The 21,184-nt window shown below is 42.8% G+C and overlaps 4 protein-coding genes and 1 long non-coding RNA gene across 19 annotated transcripts; 3 read left to right on the forward strand and 2 right to left on the reverse strand.

Annotated features, from left to right (window-relative positions):
• Positions 1–967: 967 nt before the first annotated feature.
• On the forward strand, positions 968–4,096 carry LOC120688353 (hypersensitive-induced response protein 1-like). Of its 4 annotated transcripts, none has more exons than XM_039970645.1 (5): positions 968–1,496; positions 2,037–2,254; positions 2,431–2,551; positions 2,955–3,143; positions 3,436–4,096. In XM_039970645.1, exons 2-5 carry the CDS (start codon positions 2,045–2,047, stop codon positions 3,798–3,800), a joined length of 885 nt encoding a protein of 294 aa, XP_039826579.1. In that variant the 5' UTR covers positions 968–1,496; positions 2,037–2,044; the 3' UTR covers positions 3,801–4,096. The 4 variants fall into 4 exon arrangements, with proteins under 4 accessions (XP_039826579.1, XP_039826576.1, XP_039826578.1 ...); XM_039970644.1 differs by having other exon boundaries at positions 991–1,123; XM_039970646.1 differs by having other exon boundaries at positions 1,019–1,123; positions 2,033–2,254.
• Positions 3,328–4,873, reverse strand: LOC120688356. The gene is made up of 2 exons (XR_005681068.1): positions 4,562–4,873; positions 3,328–3,732 (listed from the first exon to the last, which is right to left on the reverse strand). It is a non-coding gene; the product is annotated as an uncharacterized LOC120688356 (long non-coding RNA).
• Positions 4,874–5,288: 415 nt separating this feature from the next.
• On the reverse strand, positions 5,289–8,489 carry LOC120688354 (zinc finger MYM-type protein 1-like). The gene is made up of 4 exons (XM_039970647.1): positions 8,072–8,489; positions 7,901–7,965; positions 6,439–7,813; positions 5,289–5,421 (listed from the first exon to the last, which is right to left on the reverse strand). Exons 3-4 carry the CDS (start codon positions 7,096–7,098, stop codon positions 5,416–5,418), a joined length of 666 nt encoding a protein of 221 aa, XP_039826581.1. The 5' UTR covers positions 7,099–7,813; positions 7,901–7,965; positions 8,072–8,489; the 3' UTR covers positions 5,289–5,415.
• A 470-nt stretch (positions 8,490–8,959) lies between these two features.
• Positions 8,960–14,113, forward strand: LOC120689722. The gene is made up of 7 exons (XM_039972110.1): positions 8,960–9,281; positions 10,666–10,815; positions 10,936–11,148; positions 11,934–12,055; positions 12,247–12,410; positions 13,343–13,497; positions 13,874–14,113. Exons 1-7 carry the CDS (start codon positions 9,090–9,092, stop codon positions 13,970–13,972), a joined length of 1,095 nt encoding a protein of 364 aa, XP_039828044.1. The 5' UTR covers positions 8,960–9,089; the 3' UTR covers positions 13,973–14,113.
• Positions 14,114–15,346: 1,233 nt separating this feature from the next.
• On the forward strand, positions 15,347–20,401 carry LOC120689723. Of its 12 annotated transcripts, none has more exons than XR_005681403.1 (5): positions 15,347–15,496; positions 15,818–15,866; positions 15,955–16,038; positions 17,705–17,805; positions 19,071–20,401. XR_005681403.1 is itself a non-coding variant. In XM_039972111.1 (5 exons), exons 1-5 carry the CDS (start codon positions 15,393–15,395, stop codon positions 19,345–19,347), a joined length of 351 nt encoding a protein of 116 aa, XP_039828045.1. In that variant the 5' UTR covers positions 15,347–15,392; the 3' UTR covers positions 19,348–20,401. The 12 variants fall into 12 exon arrangements, 1 of the variants encoding a protein (XP_039828045.1); XM_039972111.1 differs by lacking the exon at positions 17,705–17,805 and having other exon boundaries at positions 15,818–15,886; positions 19,071–19,111; positions 19,295–20,401; XR_005681408.1 differs by having other exon boundaries at positions 15,347–16,038; positions 19,006–19,111; positions 19,295–20,401.
• Positions 20,402–21,184: the final 783 nt, after the last annotated feature.

Below are 21,184 nucleotides of genomic sequence, written 5' to 3' on the forward strand. Positions count from 1 at the left end.
TGGAAAGCTGAGTTATTCATGCCTTATGTTGTACTCGCGCACACAATTTCTTTGCACTTTGATTCATCGCCCACCATCTTGTCAGCTTTGATGAGGCTTTGACATCTACACAGACTCCAACGGAGGAATTTCCCGCCCCTTTCACAAGAAATTTGGCAGCAAACGCCAACGCGGAAACCAGCGGCTCCGGGAAATTGATGTGCTTTTATGCTTTTCGTCAGCTGCCATACCCTTTCATACAGAACACAGTTTTCAGAGTGGATATTTCTTGTCAAGGATTTACTCTCTCGGTTCCTTTTTAGGCGAAGAAAAGCATGAAGTTTTAGCAGTTAGCACGAATTGGAGTTTGGAAGCATGCTTCAGATAAAAACCACCACAGGCTATCACCTGGCATGGTGAGCAAGCTTTAGTGCTAGTACAACATATTGATGTCAACTGATTTCTGAATGCAAGTGTCCTGCCTTGTATCCATCAAGTACCTCACTCTTGTAGTCTTTGTGTACAATCTGGTTGGAGGACGACTGTGCTTGTCCATCATAGATCCACCAGCAGCAAGATTCCTTTGCAATCAGATGATTCTGCCTCCCCCCCTGGGTCTGCATATTTTCGAAACTGAATAAGACATGGTGACAATGAAATCGCCTTGCCAAGCCAGTCACGCACAAGAGTTGTTTAACCACTTACTGAATAAGACATGGTGACAATGAAATCGCCTTGCGAAGTCAGTCACGCACAAGAGTTGTTTAACCACTTGTTTTTAAGAACTGCATTCTCCACAGAAAATGTATGTGAAAAGAATACATGAACAATGAAAACGGATATTTGATCAGCGAGCTGACTGTGCCAGCCGTTGTATTGGATCACGGATTCACGGTTTCTTGAGTATATCCAGCCATCAAAACCACCCCTAACGGAAGGGTCAGAACAAGGGAATGATACAGAAATGCAGACGTTGACCTGGATATAAAACCTCTCCCTTTGAAACGGGGAGAAGTCGACTATAAAAGGGCAACCATCCTACATAGCTCAAGCGCAGAATTCAATTAATCCATATAGTTGTCAACCATCTGTTGTGGACGCTTTCACCGGCAAGGCGTACGCACGCAGGAACAAGAAGCAACAGGTTGCAGGCTGATTGTTTTATTTGTATTCAGTTAGGACTTTTCTTTTCCGCGACCCTGAGCATGTTTTTCATTAAAAGGTCAGTTAGGACTTGGTTGTTGTATTGAGTTAGGATTTGGTCTGTTAGTTAAACATGTTTAGAGATTTTGTTAGGGCCGGCTCTATTTAAAGCTAAGAGATCGGGCAGAACTTTGTTGGCAAGCAGGAAAGAGTAATCGTGTTGCTCAAAGCCTCCAGCGTGAGGGCGAGCTCGCTAATACTAACCTGCCAGCGTTAGCTAATCTAGCCATATCACATCTCAGCCATCTTCGAAAGTTATTATCTCAAAGTCTTCAGCAACGATCTGGTGCTCAAAGATAGAAAGAGAGAGTAATGTAAGTTAACTGTTCTACTTCCCCTCAATTAAGTCTGATGTTTGATGAAGCAAAACCCTGTCCTTGGCAACCTTTTTCTCTTCCTTGAGTGCACATTATTTTCTGGGATAAACCTTTTTTTTTCTCCAAGTGTACAGAGTTGGAAGTTTCAACTCGTAGAAATCCAACCTAACACTAACAAGGTAGGGTGAGTGGAGAAACAAAGAGTAGCACTCTCTTTTAGGCCAACCACACCGCAAGGGGGGAATTGTTACATCAGTAGTAAGGAGATCTAAATTTATATGCAACGGACGATTCATAACGTGAAAATTTATGCGTAACTATACAGATTTCGACAGTTCAAAATATTCGTATTTCTAAAAGTTTAGTTGCCAGCATGTTCAGTCCTCAGGTTACCTATGTGTACTCAGTTTTCTTTTACAGTCCAAAACTTTCGTTTATGACTGGCAATACTATGTTCTATAATACTGACTGGCAATACTATGTTCTATAATAAAGTTTTTGACAAGATTGATTCGTTTCCTAACTGTTTCAAGACAGACATTAGAATGGGGAAACTACTGGCAGCAGTCGGCAAGTTCTTCTGCTTTGTACAGGTGAACCAGTCAACAGTAGGCATCAAAGAGAGATTTGGGAAATTTGAGGAAGTTCTCAATCCTGGATGCCATTTTATGCCATGGATCATTGGAAACCGTGTCACCGGTCAGCTCACTCTAAGGCTTAGGCAGCTTGATGTCCGCTGTGAGACAAAAACAAAGGTATCTAACTTCTGACATCTCATGTCGTATTCAGCTTCCATGATCATCATAGAAATTTGTTAAGACACCAATAAGATTTACCATCTACTTTCAGCAGGATTCTTATCCTTTTCTCCACTTATTTAGTTCTGAATATAATTTATTAACTTATTTTTTGTTTATGTGTCCTCTCGCAGGATAATGTTTTTGTTACTGTTGTTGCATCCATCCAATATCGAGCAATGGAAGACAAAGCAAGTGATGCATACTACAAGCTGAGCAACCCAAAAGCTCAAATTCAAGCATATGTCTTCGATGGTAAGGCTAACCTCTGGTAGTTGTCAAAATATGTGTGGAAACTCTCTCCATTTCGAATATCTGTCAAAACTGCCCCATGCATGGAGGTACCATCGAAGTAGTTGTCATATTCGGCCATTTTACCCATACGAAATATAACATCTTTGACAGCATTTATAAGATGGAAAAGCTGTAATAGTTATAAGTACACTCTTTACTCCCTCAATGAAAAAAACCTACTTCGAACAAGAATCTGTAAACTGGTGGTCAAGGATACAAGTAATAATTGGGATTTGATAATGCGAAAGATGAAGTTTTTGATAAGGACATAAACAAAACATTTAATTAAATATGTAGATTGTTTATAATATAATTACAAATCATATCCTATTGAATCTCACATGATCTCTTTTTTTTTTCACAGTTATAAGGGCAAGTATTCCTAAACTAGAACTGGATGATGCTTTTGAGCAAAAGAATGAAATAGCAAAAGCTGTGGAGGAGGAGCTTGAAAAGGCAATGTTTGCTTATGGTTATGAGATTGTGCAAACACTCATTGTTGATATAGAACCAGATGAGAAAGTTAAAAGGGCTATGAATGAAATTAATGCTGGTACGTGCTCATCTACACTGGTGAATTTTGCTTTTGGGCTATGATGTATGTACTCATAAAATTGGCAAATGAACTTAAAAGAATTTTTCTATTCACTCTTTAAGAGATTTAATCAGAATTAGAAGAGATTATTATGGTAATTTTATTGCATAAACCAGTAATCCATCTAAAGTTCCAAGGTTGGTTCTGCAGAGAGTATCAGATCAATCATTCACTCACTGCTGATATCACAGTAATATACTACGGTTCGATGTTTAGTACTAACCTCCTTTTCTTTCATCATTGTGTTCAGCTGCAAGACTCCGTGTTGCAGCAAATGAGAAGGCAGAGGCAGAAAAGATAATTCAGATCAAGAGGGCTGAGGGTGAGGCTGAAGCCAAGTATCTCTCTGGCCTTGGTATAGCAAGGCAGCGTCAAGCCATAGTTGATGGGCTAAGAGATAGTGTGCTTGGCTTTAGCGGCAATGTGCCTGGGACTTCAGCTAAGGATGTGATGGATTTGGTTCTGCTCACTCAATACTTTGACACCATGAAAGAGATCGGAGCAGCATCCAAATCTTCTGCTGTTTTCCTCCCACATGGTCCTGGTGCTGTTAAAGATATTGCCGGTCAGATTCGTGATGGATTTCTTCAGGCATCTACTCAGGAGGCAAAGTGATAATTGCATTGATAGCGAGAATTCCATAAACATGAATCTCGATTAGCAAGGCTATTAGTTTGTCATAACTGTGATTGGTCCTTTACATGCCTTGAGAATATTGTGTGAGATCGTTAAAGTATCAAGCCTGTATATGCTTATAGATTAGGAGGTCTGTGTAAAGATGTCTCATATACAAAATGTAGTGTGATCACCTTACAAGAATCTAGTTAATTATAGTGGTGTGAATGTGTGACCAAGCATGCGAGAGCTTTCATATCTTTCGCAACTTCGATACACAGCTTTGTTTTCACAGACTCCAGAAGTCCATTGTAAGGTTACACATATAGTCATATCATATTTTACTAGAGAGCCGCACTCGCAAGCAAAATCTGCAGTATTAAGCCAAATACGAAATCAAAATCAAGGGTAACACCTAAGAACTTAAATGGCCATTCAAAATATGAATTCGTTAAACTATTAAAATTAGACCAACCACATAAATTAAATGGCACTGCATTGTACACGAGAACATTTCCAGTTAGCCAGTCTGGTACTCTCAAGTTATTAAAACATGGAGATTGCAGGATTGGGAGCTCAAGTTCTGCCCATTTCATTTCAAAATCTAAAAAGTATAGATTTTACATGAAAAAGTCAATTCTCTGTGCAGAGCTTGAAGCAGGCAACATTTTTCTCCCAGTTACAAAAGTACAAACACTACCAGTCAGAGCTACAATTAGCTACAACTCAATTAGCAACAACCAACAAGGAGTAAAATCTACCTTGCCTTCGCAATCCCACACGAACCCATCAACATGTCACCTAAGCAGAGGTGAAGCGCCATGCGTCAGTAGGGGTGGTCTTGTTTGGAGAACCCTTCCTCCGGCCAGTAGCTCAGCCACGCAAACATGGCCCCCCTCGCCATGGCCAGCTCCAGGATGTCGGCACCCGCCACCCCCCGCCTCCACGTCCCTCCCGACAACCCTCACCGCCTCGGCGAGCCGGTCTATCCTCCTCCCTCGCGCCCCACCCGAATGCGGAGGCTGCGCGTCGGCTTTCCTCCTCCCGCCGCCGCGCGCGACCCGGGACCTCCCGCTGGAGGAAGGAGGCGGGGGGACGCGGAGCAGCGTGGGGGGCAGCGCGCGAGGGACGGATGCGGGGGCCGAGGAAGTCGATGGACCGCCTTCGCCGGCGGGGGTGACAGTGGCGGACCGATTTCTAAGTAGGGTATTCCTTAAAAAAAATAGTCCATTTAAATATTCAAGTTCAAGTTCACAACATCATATATGAACGGTACATGTTGTTCAAATGAAAGATATTCAATAATTTCAATAAACAAAGACAAATTACAAATATTGAAAAAACTACAATTTCATCTGAACTCTACGATCTTTCATGGCTTGAAAGCGCTTGATGATGTCACTGTCCTTAACTTGTAAGAAGAACTCTCGCTCAATAAATGTGACCAAGCAATCATTCAAATATTGGTCTCCCATCCTATTTCTCAGCTTATTTTTCACATAATTCATTGATGAAAATACCCTCTCAACGCTAGCTGTAGCTACAGGAAGTATCAGCACCAATTTAAGAAGCTTATACACAATATCATACTTGGTGTTCTTCGTTGTTTCAACAATCATAATGGAAAGCTCAGCTAAACTTTTCACTTTCCTAAACCTTTCATCTCCGTGCACATCAGTAATAAAGAGTTGAAGTTGACAAGGAAGATGGTCTATTTCACTTCTTGAAAAATCATCAGGATAAAATTGAGCAAGTTTAACTAAATTGGCTTTGTCATAAGCACCAAATGAATCAATCGGATTGAATGATGCCATGCAAAGAAGCAATTCAGTGTTTACCTCATCAAACCTATCATTGAGTTCCCGTAGCTGCCTATCAATGACACTTAAGAACATGTCAACATGGTAACGGTGCAAATTTGTGATTTTTACATAGAACCTTCTGTCCCTTCCAACTGGCCTGTAAAAATCCTCCATCTTAGGAATTTTGATACCATACTTCATAAAAAAGAGTGGACATCTTTAAGAAATTCATCCCATCCACCATTCTCGCGCATTTGTTGCAACTGAATCTTTGTGAGAAAAATGAGGTCTACGGCATTAACAATATCTTGGTCCCTCTTTTGCAAAGCATGACTCAAATCAGCCATGTACCCAAGTACAGTACGCATCAAGTGTGCCATGAAAACAAATTCAAATGATTTAAATATTGTCGACATTGTTTGTGCTTGTGCACATTCTGCCCCTTGAGTGGAATCTTTGCCAACCCTTGTGATAACTTTACGGATTGAAGGATACAAAGAGAGGACACGCATAACTGTTTTATAATGAGATCCCCAACGTGTATCTCCAGACCTACTTACTCCCATCTCTTGATTTTGACCCTTTCCTGATTCAATGTCACCCAACTCAAGTTCTTCTACTATTCTTTGGGCTTGTGCTACTCGAAGCATTTGTGTCTTCTTACAAGAATTCCCAATAAGTGTCAGCAAGAATCTTATTTGATCAAAAAACCAAGCACAATCTAAGTTTTCCTTAGCAACAGACACAAGGGTCAACTGAAGTTGATGTGCAAAGCAATGAACATAATAAGCAGAAGGACACTCATCCATAATTAGCTTCTTTAAACCATTAGCATGACCCTTCATGTTGCTAGCCCCATCATAGCCTTGTCCACGTACCATAGACAAACTTAATGAATGATCCATAAGCAATGACTGAATTGCAGCTTTAAGTGTCGAAGAAGTAGTATTTTCAACATGGACAACACCAAGAAACCTCTCAACTACCTTGCCTCTTTTGTCAACATAGCGCAAACAAAGAGCCAACTGTTCTTTTTGGTACACATCACTAGATTCATCGGCAAGTATTGCAAAACACTCACCACCAAGGTCTTCCATGATAAGGTTGGTTGTTTCTTTGGCACAACAATTGATGATGTCTCTTTGTATTTTAGGGGCAGTCAATTTACAATTTTTTGGAGCATTATTCAGAACAACCTTGCCTACTTCTTCAAAGTTTTCAGCTAGCCAATTTAAGAGTTCAAGGAAATTTCCCTTATTCAGAGAATCTTCACTTTCATCATGCCCACGACAAGCCAGACCTTGACGCAAAAGAAACTTCAAGCACTTAAGTGAATAGGTCAATCGTGACATATACTGAACCTTATCTACTTTAGTGGTGGAAGCAAAGTTTTCAACAATTGTTGCTTTAGGTGTCCTGAAAGCATGATATTTCTCAAGAGCTGCGTTGTGATAACTAGACACATCACCACAATGTAATTCAATCCTCTTTTTCATATGCTAATTCCTAAATCCTCCACTCACAAAAGCATCTCCACCAAAACAATGGGTTTTATGCTTGAATAAATAGCACACAAAACAAAAGGCAGCATCTAGTTCCACGGAATATTCAAGCCAACTAAATTCATCAAACCAATGAGCAACGAAACGTCGAGGTTTACCTCCAATATTCCTTATAGGAAAATTATGGCTCCATGGTTGACAAGGCCCCAATGCAATATATCCTCTTATCACTGAGTTACGCTCATTGACATCATAGGATTTGATGGGAACCCTCTTTCCCGGATCACGAATAAGATATTCAATATCATAAATAGCTTCATCATTTGATTCATACTCTGGTTCATCACCATCTCTGATAGGGGACAAATGGGTAGGCTGATCTTCTGAAGATTGTGACTCCTCTATGATTGCTGGCATAGGTTCATTGCTAGCAACCACTGTTTCAATATGCTCAGGCATTTCAATTTCTCTTGCTATCTGATTCTGCGAGTCACTAGTTTGCATCTCAGGATGGACAGAAGGTGAGCTTTGATTAGCATCTGCCTCAACTTGACTCCCAATAGTAATAGGCTGTGGTGTCAATGTGGAAGGGGAAGTTAACTTCCTTGTCTTCGCAGCTCTTTCCCACATTGATTTTAGATCAATAGATTTCTTCTTCATTCTCACAGCTTTTTTTTTTATCATTCATTCTCACAGCTTATTACACAACCTAGATTAGCCTCCAAAACTATTTCAGTTCCTCAGAACACAATATTATTGGGTAAGAATAATTAGTAATCGAATTGAGGATTCTCACCTCTTATCTCTAATCTTTTTGCTACCTCCAACGCTCACCGTTTGATCTGCAGCTCCACTGCTCGTCTACTCCACACTCATGTAGAACGAAAAATCTAGGGTTAGGCTTTGATTTGGGGAAGAAGATGAACCGAACATAGGATTGCGAGTTAGTGAATGGGTTGAGCTTTACCAGACCGGGAGGAAGAGCGTTCGTGCTCCGTGGCCGCACCGCCGCAGGGGAAGACCGGGAGGCACTGCCGGAGTGCCGGCAGTCGAGCGCAACTACGGCAGGTGTGTCGCAAGGAAGGGAGGACCGGAGGAGTAAGACTGGGCACTGCCGCAGTCTAGCGCGTAGACGCGGATTCCGGACCGGAGTGGCGGCCGCGGCGCCGGCAGCGATGTGCAGCGCCCTGCGGCGGCCGCGCGCAGCGCTCAGCGCTTGCAACTCTGGAGTCTATACGCGTCTGATCTGTCCGTCCACTCTGGGTGCCTCCGTGATGTTCCTGGTGGGCTGCTGCCTGGTGAACCGTGAGTGTGGGCCAGTTTAGATGGGCCTACGGCAGCAGAGTATTCCTATACATATATACATATACTTAATTTGTTTTTCCGGCAGCAAAGTATTCCTGGGAATACGGAGGAATCAATACTACGTCCGCCCCTGGGGGGTGAGGTCAGCGGCGGTGCGTCCGCCATGGCTTCGCGCGGACGGAAGGCCGCCGCTGCTCGCATTTGCGCGGTTTCTCCTTTTTAATTAAAAATAAACCGGGTGCGTGGATTCATAATTTGCCAACTTCCCTGCGTAATAATTAAATAATACCTGGCCTTTTTCTAGATGGACTTTTACCGCTCCAATTCCACGGCCCAAGGCCTTGCTTGACGACGCTTGTGAAAGCCCATTTCTAACCACCTCGGAGGAGGCGAGCAGGCCCACTTCTAGACGGATCCCCGCCGGAGTAGGACAAATCCGCTCGCAACTCCAACTCCTTTCCACGTCAGGCCCCGCCGTCGTCCGCATCCTTCCATTCCATCCCCGTCCTTCCGCTGCCGCTGGCTTTCCATCCCGGGGCCCGGGCACGACTCGTCCACCCCGCTCCGCTCTTCATCACCCGCACCACTCCGCTCTGCTCGCTTACTTGTCGTGCTGATCCGCTCCACTCCGCTTTCCAACGCCCGCTGCTTGCCTCATCTCGTCGGCTCCACGAACCCCCATGTCCGCCGGGAGCGCGATCCTCGCCGCCGCTCGTTCCCCGGGGGCCGCGCTTCTCCGCCTGCGCCGCGGTGCCCCCGCGGCCGCTCCCTTCCGCATCCCCGGTCTCGGCGTCGGCCCCGGGTGCCGTCGCATTGCCATGGCCGCCGCGGCAGATAGCGGGGCTCCCGCCCCCGCCGACCCGCTTCCCAAGGTACCAACTCGCCGCCGCGAACGGGCGTGCTTTCCACCTGCTCGTGTCGCAAAGGGATGGGATATGGGATGCCAGTCTCGAGTCCTTTTTTTAGTTACATGTTAACAAGAACTTATTCCTGTCTCAGTCTCGTACCATAGAAGGGCTGAGGGCTCTGCCCGCTCTCTGTTGCTGATGCAGCTATGCGATGTTGTTAGCTTGTTATTGCCAGAGGGACAGTGATAAGTCTCAAATGTGCGGGTGTACAATTCGTCGTACCACAAGTCAGCACATGGAAACACATTTTTTTGAACTTAACATGGAAACACATTGAGGGGGGACACGCGAGCAGACAGATGTTTTGTTTGATTATTTTATTGATTAGCACCATTAAGAAAAAAATTGATTGATTGATTTCACATCTTTACGAAAAAAACCCATGATCCACTGAGTTATCAATGAAACACCTTTTGGACTTAATAATCGCGGTTAGCAAAGTACGCCTCAGCTGACTCTTTTACTTTTGGTACCTTTATATAAGCATTGGGCAGTGTCCTGGTTCCTGAGTCCGACTCTGATGGGGGTATAAAATTAAGGCCCCGTTTAGTTGCGCGATGTAAAAATTTTGAAAAGGCATCTTTCTACATTTGAAGTACTAAATATAGACTAATTACAAAAATAATTACAGAATTCGTCTGTAAATCGCGAGACGAATCTAATGAGCCTAATTAATCCGTCATTAGAGGTTATTTACTGTAGCATTACTGTAGCAATTTAGCATCTAATTACAGCATAATTAGGTTCATTAGATTCGTCTCGCTATTTACAGACAGCAGTCGCAATGCGTTTTTTATTTCGTCTAGATTTAAGTCTCCATGCAGGTGCCGGAAATTTTTTTTGGAATTTTGGTTTTTGCATCTAAACACGGGCTAAGTGACTTTACCCATGGTGAGGCATGAGGCTATGCAGATTTCTGTTGGTTGCACATGAATACTACTAGCAGAAGATCTAAATACTGTAATGATGGAACACACATCTTATAAGTTCTCCTGTAGAAAAAGCAGGGCATAGAGTGTGCCTGTTACATCTGAGTCTAATTAGTCACTGCCAGATAAAATATTTGTGTGACTAATATGCTTGTTGGCACTGCAAGCTAATATATTTATATACTTATTGGCATGGTTTGTTCCTTCCAATGTGTCAATGCTGTTCAAGATGGATATTATACATGGCATATAAGATGCTTGTGTGGCTATAGTTATCTGAATGATAAATTTTCTCAGTCACATTTTGTTCACCTCGATGTACACCTTTTGTTTTTGTGCTGTACTGCTGTGTTATTTATATATTTTTCCAAATTTCTGAGTGAAAATGGAGTGATGCTCTTAATTTTCTTGTATTTCAGGGTGCTGATTCCTTTTTCCGAACGGTTATATCAAATATGGAAAAGGTTTATTTGAATAGGAATCCAACAGCCAAAACCATTTTGGAGCTTATCCGTTCTTATGATGGTGACCACATTTGTTATGATCACCTTGCTTTCCGGACATTTGGGGTGAGTATAAGTACAAGCATAAATAAAGTTACATAGTTTCCCTGTATGCTACATAGTGTGGAATCATGCAGTATTAATTATGGTAAATATAAGTAATGTGTTTATCTGCTACAATTGCAGGTTAATGGTTATGGTATAAATTCACTTGCTGATTTTTTCATTGATTTTGGTTATCTACCTCGTGAAGAACTAAGATTTCCAGCCAAAAAGCTTAGAGCAATATGGTTTTCGCCTCCAACCAATGATGGCTACACTGGAACTGGTGTATATGGACCTTTGCCAAGGATATTCATTTCTGAACTTCTTGTGGATGAGTTGACTGCCCAAAGCCAGGTAAATTCCTGACTTTCTGCTTCACTTATTTCACTTATGTATTTTGTAAAAGGTATCACAATGAAGAACTGCACATTTCATTGATCACACTTAGCTGAAGGAAGGATTTTGAAATGCATCGCGAAGACATTGCATGTCTAAGGAGAAAGATAGTGATGTCAAATTAGTCAAATAAGAGTGATCTAGATGATCATAGCTCCCATATCGGTTACAATTTCCTTTGATTAAAACAACTCTAAGAATTAACTATGTTTCTAAAGGCGAAGGGGCTGATGGTGCAATGGCAAAGGCCAGTGGCCGGAGTGCTCCCGCCCAGGGTTCAAACCCTTGGTGCCGCACCTTTATGCTTCAGGTATTTCCCTTGGAGTTTTCCAATAAAAAAAACTATGTTTCTAAAGGATACAAAGTACTTTCTGTGTTGCATGCCCTTTTGGTTTTTCTGTGTTTCAGGCAGACGGCAGTGCTGCAATCAGTTTCTAATCTGATTAGGCAGGCTAGGAGGCCGCTCTGCCCAGGCAGCTATTGCACTACACAGAAGGAAGGGTGGTGTTTAGTGCCTAATTGTATTAGGTGATATATTTTCGAAACAGAGATATTACATAGTTTTTATCTTCATTACGAGATCAGACTGTAATCAACTGGTTTTAAAATCACTTATGCTCTCAGACAGGGGATAGGATGTTATTTTTTCTGATAATAAGTCTCGCATTATTTTTACTAGTCCATTACTCTTGTTGATATCTTTTGTGTACCAAACAAATTCATGGGTTTACTTTTCTGTACAGGAAATTATACATAAGTATATTAAAACTTCTGGCAAAGGAAATAAACATGCCGCTGTTGCAAGTATATCTGGGGAGCTGACATGGGAGAAGCCCATTTATTCAGATTTCGAGGTTTTGTCTAGGTACGAGATTAACTACTGTTTGAAGAGTTAAAACACATGTTTGAACATATTAGTTATTCAATGCAAATGCTGGAAGATCTGAAGTTACCCTTTTGTTCATTTCTTTACTGGTGTTTTTGGTTCCACTTTTTCAGCTTCGTTTATATTCTGTTGACACCTGTGCTTTATTCACTCTTGTTTTTGGACATCAGGGAAAGTGAATATGCAGCATGGACTCTTGTTAATGGCTATGCACTAAATCATGCCACAATTGCCACACATTGCCTAGAGTCAGATATCAGAAGTATTAATAAGTTCAACAAATTTGTGGAGGACAATGGTTTCAAGTTAAATTCAGAAGGAGGGATTCTGAAAGGTCTGTTGTTGATATCTGCTCCATCCAGATTATATTTAGTAGTTAGTGGCTTCTTATATATTTGCCTTGATTGTTTTATGCCCTATATTCCACTGAACATTGAATATATATTTTGCTCGGGAGCACTATAGATAACTGCATTTTATGGTACTTGAAGTTTAATAAGTAGTGCAGTTTGACCATGTTGAAGACAAATGTTTTTTTTTCCGGGAAATAAGTAGACATGTTTTAGGAGAAAGTTATTAGCTCTCTTGTCATCTTGAAATAAAATCCTTTTTGTTAAGTGTATATCTGGCCCATCCCATATTGGTCCATACATTGTATATCTATGTACACATCAAGACTATGGATTAATCTTTGCAAAATTTCCATCAAGATATTTGAAGTATCTGCAGCTAACTTATATGTTACCAACTTACCATGTTACTTTGACCTGAATCATGGGAAGACCAATGTCTCCATTAGTCTTGATGTATAATGTATTAGCCAATAGAATAGATTAGCCTGATGTATATACTCAACACTGCCACATTCTTTCCAATCATTTGGCATTTATATAGAGCTTTTACTATGTTTATTATGCATAGGAGTTCAAAAACAAAAGTTAAGACACTAACATGCTGATTGGTGTTTCTCCCACCAACTTGTTTGATGTAAATGCTTTTATGTGCTTTTAATATAACCCCAAGTTTGTTCGATTATGCAAAAGAAAAACAAAGTTTGAAAAATCTCAGAGGGCAATTTTGTTTTTTTCCCATGAAGGTTTAACCTGCTGCCTCCTGTTTTTACTGGATCTGGTTGCTTGAACCTTAGTTTATAGCATATCATGGAAGTTTGGTGCATGAAGTGTACATGTTTCTCGTTATTGTTCCACATTTTGTGGATAAGCTAATTTGCATGCTTACTCTTTTTTTTTTTGTATATGATCATAGTGAGTCCTGATGGTCTCCTTCAGCAAAGCTCAACAGTAGCTGATTCATCATTGTTTACATTTGCTGATGGAATCATTGAATCTGTTCCTCGATCGTATATTGAATTTGCTGAACGCCTACTGCTACCGCAGTTCAAAGATTTGCAAGATGAAGAGGTTTGCACAATTTTCTCACTGATCCATACCTTTTGTACATGGCTTAGAATTATTCTTGTCAAACATTTCTGTTTCCTGCTGATAATTTGACATGGGGGGATGTTTCACTTCAACCTCCAGGGTTGCTATATAAATGTTACTCTTCTGAAATATTAAATTATTGGTAACAACTATTATATGAAATATTTAATTCTCTAGCTTGAATAATTCTCCTAAGTACCGGCAATAATCACTTCTATCCACTGTTCTCTTTATAGAACTTTTGGGTGTCCTGTATTACGGTATCAATTCGCAGAAGAATTATTATGCTTTACTCTTTGCCTGTATCAAATGCGTTAATCTGCTAAACGGAATGCTCCTTTTGTAATTTCTGTAGGTGAAAGAACACCACAGGCGCGACGGTTTTGAGGTAGGCAACGCAGACAAGATATTTGAGAGCACGTCGAAGGATCAGCTGACCCGGAGATCTGCATAAACAGTGAACTCTTGATGAACTGTTCTGCTAATGATCCAGTATGCCTCTTGGAAGTATGTTGGAGGCATGCATTGTATAAATGATTGTATCCACCAGTTAAAAAACATGAGAATCAATAAAAATATAATGTTTTATAATCTACATCCCTGTTAAATCTGAAACTACTGTTGTCACATGCTTTGGCCCTACAATGGCTCATCCACTCTAAACCCTTTTCTGGGTGCTGGGACTGCATGCCGCTTTTGATGTACATGTGCTAGAATAAACATGGAACCTGTCGTGGGATTTCTAGGGTACCCATAGCCGGGTGGCGGAACGCACCCGCCTGTTCCCAGAGAGGGAGTATTCGGGAAGGTACTAGGCGGTTAGGCTAATCTAGCTCTGAGATAGGCACACAAGAACACGCGATCTAGAGTGGTTCGGGCCGCCGGAGCGTAATACCCTACATCCACTGGGAGAAGTTTTGATCTCTGTTGTGTATGAATCTATCCTCTGCCGGGCCTTGGCTCTCACCCAGCCTGAGTTTTTCTTCTAGCGGGCGCCCCCCCTTTTATAGACCAAGGGGTGCGGATACATAGGACGTTGGGGCCCCGACAAGTGGGCCCAACGTGACTGTGCAGCATACTGCGCAGAGTAGTCAAATGGCTACAGTGGTTACGAATCTTTCCTCCGATACGCTTCCATGCCCTGCTAGCCCTCTGAAGAAGGGTGGTCTTCTCTTGTCCCGTCAGCAAGGTGCCCGTTGGGGGAACGTAGCTTGCGGCGTGACCTGTTGAGGCTATTATGTAGGCGTCATAATGGGTGAAGCCGAGCCGTTGTATCCACCTGTTACGGCAGACTGACAGGCGCGGCGTGGGCGGCGCCAGCAGCCCCACTATGTATCTTGGTAATACGCGATCAATAGTGCCCCCTGGTCAAAGAATCGCCTCGGCTTCTGCTACATCAATGCGGACGTCCTCCTACCGCAATGAATACAGCGGTAGGTGAACCTTAATATGGAGACCAAGCGGCTTTATATACGTGTTCTACGCTTGCAGACACGTGGCGGCCCCGGACCACCCCGAGGCGGGGTGTCGATTCCTTCCCTTGGCGAGGGGTCCGAGACCCCAAAGGGGGTCCGGGATTCCGCGGGGACCTGGACCTCCACGGGAGGTCCGGAGCCTCCGGCTGTTCGGGCTGAGCGTCTGCTTCTTCCGGAACACGTGATGCTCCCCGGACCTTTCCCAACCAGAGGACGAGTCCGGGACCGTTGACGGGTGAACAGGGCTTCCGGACCGCAGGGGTTCGGCTGCTGGACGTAGTTAAGGATAACTACAAAGCTCTTCTTGCCTAGACACAGCAAGAGGGGGTACCCCAGTCCTGGGGTACCGACAGAACCCATAGGGGCTTCCCCTACTCTCCCCTAAAAAAACATTGCAGGATGACCAGTTCCACTTTCCAAGGAGACTCTAAGGACATCCTACCACTTATGGCTATTTTGTTTTGGGCTTCCTTAGGACTATGGCAACAGGCAAGTCAAAGGAGGTAATGCCTGCTGGGGTGATGGAATTGAACACAAATCTTCCAATAAGGCTCCGTTTAGTTCGCGAAAAAGTTTGGGTTTTGACACTTCAGCACTTTCGTTGTTATTTGCCAATTAATGTCCAATCATGGATTAATTAATGTCGTTAGATTCATCTCGTGAAAATCAGTCAGACTGTATAATTAGTTATTTTCTTCATGCATGTGTCGAAAGATTCGATGTGACGGGTACTGTAGGAAAAATTTTGGGAACTAAACGGGCCTAAGGTCTTTTGTAGGTAGTAGCATACTGCTACAGTATAACTTGGCGCTGGTCCTTTTCAGGGTACAACTGTGGTTGATGATTAGTGCAAATTGTCAGAAAGAATACCTGGTGAAGTTCCAGAAAAAAAAGTATTTGGCACTTGACAGATGTTTGTATATGTTGTCTTTCTACTGAATTGACAGATCTTTCTTCGCAGATGTTTGTCTTCGACCAAAGCATGGCTTCCTGTCATTCATTCACTTCGTGACTCTTGGTGCCAGTTCTTCAATTGTCACATCAGGTATGAATTTTCAATATCTGGTACCTACTTTCTGGGTCTAATGAAATACGCAGAGCACTTGCTGTATCTATATACTTCATGATAAGTTGCAGTACCCAGTTGTAATAATTTACCTGTAGTTTATGATCAATAAACACTGAGAATTTCCTATCTGTGATAACCCTTCCGATGCACTGTAAATGCCGCCAAACAAAAAGCAGAGAAGTAAATTAATACAGCACAACAAATCTTTTTTGTCCCAATCAAGTTGGAGTAGGCTAAGAAAATAAATAAATAGAACCACCAAAATGGGCAACCATAAAGTAGCAGGGTTCTGGACTCTTCGTGAAACCAAAGAGTCAAAGGAAACCAAAGCCTCAAAACGAAGGACCACCCCCCCAACCCCCCTCCCCCCGAGACGGATTCAGTGACTTGTCACAACGTAACTGGCGCTAAACGACAAGGAAAATCACTGTGCCGATAGTACTGTAGCACGTACAGTATCACGCAGATCTGTCCGTCGATCACGAAATGGACGGCTCTCAAGAGGTGGCAAGTTACCGGAACAGTGCTCAGTGACTTGGCTTGAGCAAGTCACTGAATCTCAATCCCCCCCCCCCCCCGGGCTTTAGGTGCATTTTCTCATTTTGACAAAGCTGTGCTAGCGTGCTGCAGGCATGAACCATGATTCCAGCACTTAGCATTCGGCGAAAACAAACTGAAAGAATGGTACATACTGGGGTAGGAAATGTTGGGCCACCCTGAGCTCTTCACTTGCCCTTCCACATATATAGTAATCAATTAGCCTTGTTTCCCCTTCAGAATGGCGATCCATAAAATTTTTTGAAAGCTATAATTGATCCATCATTTTGAGGGGCCTCCTTTTAGCAGTGCTTCCGTACGTATGATTAGGAATATTATTGTATTTTCATATTGCAGAATCTTTGTCCAATTGTTAAAATAGTTTTTCCATCACAGACTTCAGCAATTGCAAGTGGTTGGAATTGTTGTTTGCAAACATTTCAGAATAATGACTCTGTTCGGTAGCTCCAGCAGCCTCCAGCCCAACAATGTTTTCCTCTCACCCAGCTCCAGCACTAGCTTCTAGCCACCAGCCAGCCAACAGTATTTTTCTCTCACACCACTCCAACCACCAGCTCCAGCTCCAGCCCAGCGAACAGAGTGAATAACTTGCCCAATTCACACAAAGGAGAAATGTTAACGCTTCATGTTCTGGTGAAAAATTGGTCCTAGTTTGCAAGTTCAACACACTAAAGAAATCCTCTCACGTATGCACTTTTTTCCTCCAAGCCACAATCATCCCCATCTACCAGGTGGTAATCCCACTTGCCCTTGCGCACTCAAAAGGAATTCTTGCGTTATCTAAGCAACTAGCAACCTGTCACAGTCCATCTTCAGTTTGCCTATGTTCATATCTACTCAGACACCTAGACTCCCAGTGGCTGAAACCTAAGTGTAGCAAGCTTTCTATGGTCCAAATCCAACGCTGAGCTCATATAAGGTTATGGATTTATCTGAGCCAAACGTGACATCTGACTTGCAAGCTTTCTGGTCATGCATGTACAGATGTGAAGCAAACCAATCTGCTGACATTTGTGCGCACAACCTGGTTGCAAGCTGAGGTTTGTCTCATCCACTTATAACAATGCTGTGTCCTCCCTTTCAGAGAGGAGGAAAGTAGGAAATGCAATGTTCTCACGAAGCTTCGTGGCGTTTGCTGGTGCAGTAGTGAATGCGAACTTTCAAAAAGGTGTCAACTTAGGCCATGTAAGTGAATCAATTCCATTTGGGTCACTATTCTATTCCTAGTAACTGAAAAAGGCCACATGATTCAGCACATTTAAAGTTTTGCCAGTGCAGAACATGAAAAAGCCTGCTTTCAGAGCTCAAAACAAACAGTGGGAATTACAGGCTTAATGCTGAATTAGATTCAAGGCTGATGATACGATCCTCCAGATGTTAGAAGATAGTTGTATAGATATAGTCCAAAAAGACAGTTGATAACAAAAAATTGTATGGTCGATCGACCAGGGCTGTTTAGATCCGATGGTCTGGACACAAGAATTAGATGTCATTTTCCACGTTGAAGTTGGTATGCAACTTTAGTTTAAAGACAAACAGTTAGCCGAATAGGCAAACACTAATCCATCTCACTGCTACCGGAGTCTTAATCCTTAAGATTCTAAAGACATGGTGACGAGATGGAAAGGCTAAAGCGAAGATTCTGCGTCCCTTGCATAACAAACGCAGAATCAGCTTTGGCCGCACTGGCTTCAGCAATGCATTCTCCATCCGCCCGCAGTGAGGCAGACACTTGATCAATCTGAAGCACTTTAATGGTTTGTTTTTTACGTGTGCTGATTCTCTGGTCAGCACGTATTTGCACGCCTAGATTCCCAGCTCCTGCTTTAACCTCTAGGTTTTCCGCTACTATCCATAATTTAACCAGAAAGATTAACGGGGTTGGACAAGAATGCATTAGCCCTTGCTTTTAAGTAGAATCGTTTCACTGTTCTAAAGGTGATATGGTCCATGACACTACAGTTCTAGTATATATTGCAGCTGCTTTTCCCCCCGTAAATTTAAATTTTGAAGCCGCTGGGCTAAAGTCTCTCTCCTTGTTTTGCTTGTTAAGAGCGTGATGAATTCCACCATTTATCTTCAGTAATTTTGCGTTGGAATCTTGCTAATTTGAAGTACTAAATGAAGTCTATTTACAAATTTTTTTGTATAGATGGGTTGCAAATCATGAGACGAATCTAGTGATGCTAATTAATTTATGATTAATCCATAATTAGCGGATGGTTACTGTAGCATCACTGTTGCAAATCATAGATTAAGTAGGCTCATTGGATTCGTCTCGCAATTTACAACCCATCCATGCAAAAAGTTTTGTAAATAGACTTCATTTAATACTCCATGCATGTGTTCCAACATTCGATGTGACATTTTTTTTTGCTTTTACAGAATTTACAGTAAAAATCTAAACAGGCCTAAGACACATGCGTACATGGGGTACCATGTCTCTGCAGGATACTGTTACTGGATCTGGGATCTCACCGAGGGAGACTAGGTGACCTGCTGTTACTTGCAAGATTTTAATGATGCAACAGCTTTGGCATTAATATTTCCCGTACACTACCTACCATTTCTGGTGACCGGCATGCCCTTTAATTAACTAGCACCTAACATGGCTAACAAGGGCGTGATGAGACGTGCCATTTCCTAATCCCATTTGTGAGTGACAGCATTTCAGGTCCATACGCGCTTGGAGTCGCCAGTTCTCCAGCAAGAAGAAGCTACAGATGACAGTTCAAAATGGACGATTTCAGGAGGAAATCGTGCTGTTTTCATATGAATGAAATTCATGCGTTCCAAACAGTCGTCAAGCCGAAGATAGATGTTGCCGCCTGTCATCTAGAGGCACGCCGCGGCAATCTGATCCACCAGCTTCTGTTGACGAGGCGGCCATTGGTGAATACTTGATTCTGCGAGAGACAGTGGGAGGTGATATAAAAAGTGGAGATTTTCTCAAGATCCACCCCATCTCTCGCCTAGTTTAGTCCGTGTAAGATTCCAAGAGCGTTAGGCCCCCTCTCTCCATGGCCTAATCATCGCCATTAGTTTAATCCCATAGCTGAGGTGCACCCCTCGTTGGCCGCCCTCATTCTCCTCCTTTCCTGCCAATGGGAAGTGAAGTGGATGAGCCCGTCACTCGTGCCTTCGTGAGGTAGAAAGGCGTTTGGTACTATCCACTCCCTCCCCTCCTTTTTCGTCCTCCGGCACCTCTCTAAATCCTCTGATCTGTGGCCGTCCGTCCACAGCTGGGATCCCGGTCAATGGCGTGGCGAGGCGGCGGCGATCGGTGTCGACAGCGGCGGTGCTGGGGGGCACTGCGGGAGGAGGCCGGTGATGCGGAGGGGCCAGGGGGCGGCGACGGCGGGATCAGGAGGAGCGGCGAGGTGATCACCTGAAGGATTTCCTACAGTGGTAGGCAAGTCTCATTCTTGGCTGATGTCCTCACACGATGGAAGTATCTTTTTTTTTTCCTTCTTCTGCTTTTGGGGTGTGGTTTTCTTTGAACTGTCTGACCAGGTGTCCTGTGGTGGCTCACGTCGATTTGTTCAAATAGATGCTTGAGGTGTCCTGTGATCTGTCGTGTGTCTGGAGTTGTGTTCTGCCCTGGCTGTGCTGTTTGCGAGTGGAAATAACGCGTGTGTTGGTCTGAAGGATGTAAACACAGAGGATTGAAGAGTTGTGAGAGAGGGAAACAGAACGCAGAGATTGGTCAATAATTCTCGCATTTTGTAATTCGGTTGTTAACGTGTCTGCCATCCTGTTTGCTTCGAGATTCCGTGTGTAATTACAAGGCAAATAATAGCCACATGAAACTCCGCCGCGTTTTCTTCACTGCCGCAGCCTTTGTTTTTCTATCGTCGATGCTATGGCTGGTGCGGTGTCTTTTTCCTTGCCAGTTGTTCCTCGAGCTTAATCGATTCGAACTCGCCCATTTTTACACTCGGCATCTATGTAGACTTTTTTGTGTGTGTGTGGAAGGGATTAGGATATGCATTATGCGTACGGTTGCAATGATGTGACAATGCCCAAGAAAGTCAAAGGCTTCATTTGCAATGATGTGAAACTGAAATGTAGTGGAATCGTGAGTTAAATATATATGACCAGCGAACCACGAGAATTTCTTGTCACGAAAATTTAGCCACACAACATGATTTGGTTCATCCTTATTTCGTGATGTGGTTCATTTCTTTATGTTTTGAGATGGTTCATTTCTTTATATTTTGAGATGGTTCATTTCAATCAAGTTTCATTTTTTTTGAGGGGTGCCTAATCAAGTTTCATGCCTAGGCGTATGTTTGTGCCGAACATTTCCACCGTTCGGGCTGAAAGCTCTACTAGGCGGCTGGTTCATTGTTGTAGACAGGGTTAACAATTTCGGTCGGAAAGACCGAAATTTCGGTCATTTTTCCCGTTTTCGCTACTCACCGGGATAGAAATTTCGGTCTGGAAAATTATATATTTGAATTCCAAATTCAAAAATATAAAAGTCAAATTTTGGTCAAACAAACGAAATTCCGAACAGTAAAAACGAAATTGTTAACCCTATTGTAGAGTAACCTAGCTCGAT

The sequence above is a fragment of the Panicum virgatum genome, chromosome 9N (genome assembly GCF_016808335.1).
Source record: "Panicum virgatum strain AP13 chromosome 9N, P.virgatum_v5, whole genome shotgun sequence".
In the NCBI taxonomy this organism is placed as follows: Eukaryota; Viridiplantae; Streptophyta; class Magnoliopsida; order Poales; family Poaceae; genus Panicum; species Panicum virgatum.

Coding starts and splice junctions, on each gene's coding strand:
- LOC120688353 (XM_039970642.1), top strand. CDS start 1,979: ATGTTCTATAATAAAGTTTTTGACAAGATTGATTCGTTTCCTAACTGT. Junction 2,255..2,430: donor GCTGTGAGACAAAAACAAAG/GTATCTAACTTC, acceptor GTCCTCTCGCAG/GATAATGTTTTTGTTACTGT. Junction 3,144..3,435: donor TATGAATGAAATTAATGCTG/GTACGTGCTCAT, acceptor CATTGTGTTCAG/CTGCAAGACTCCGTGTTGCA.
- LOC120688354 (XM_039970647.1), bottom strand. CDS start 7,098: ATGAAAAAGAGGATTGAATTACATTGTGGTGATGTGTCTAGTTATCAC.
- LOC120689722 (XM_039972110.1), top strand. CDS start 9,090: ATGTCCGCCGGGAGCGCGATCCTCGCCGCCGCTCGTTCCCCGGGGGCC. Junction 9,282..10,665: donor CCGCCGACCCGCTTCCCAAG/GTACCAACTCGC, acceptor CTTGTATTTCAG/GGTGCTGATTCCTTTTTCCG. Junction 12,411..13,342: donor AGAAGGAGGGATTCTGAAAG/GTCTGTTGTTGA, acceptor ATATGATCATAG/TGAGTCCTGATGGTCTCCTT.
- LOC120689723 (XM_039972111.1), top strand. CDS start 15,393: ATGACCAGTTCCACTTTCCAAGGAGACTCTAAGGACATCCTACCACTT. Junction 15,887..15,954: donor GTGAAGTTCCAGAAAAAAAA/GTATTTGGCACT, acceptor CTTTCTTCGCAG/ATGTTTGTCTTCGACCAAAG. Junction 19,112..19,294: donor ATCTCACCGAGGGAGACTAG/GTGACCTGCTGT, acceptor ACAGCATTTCAG/GTCCATACGCGCTTGGAGTC.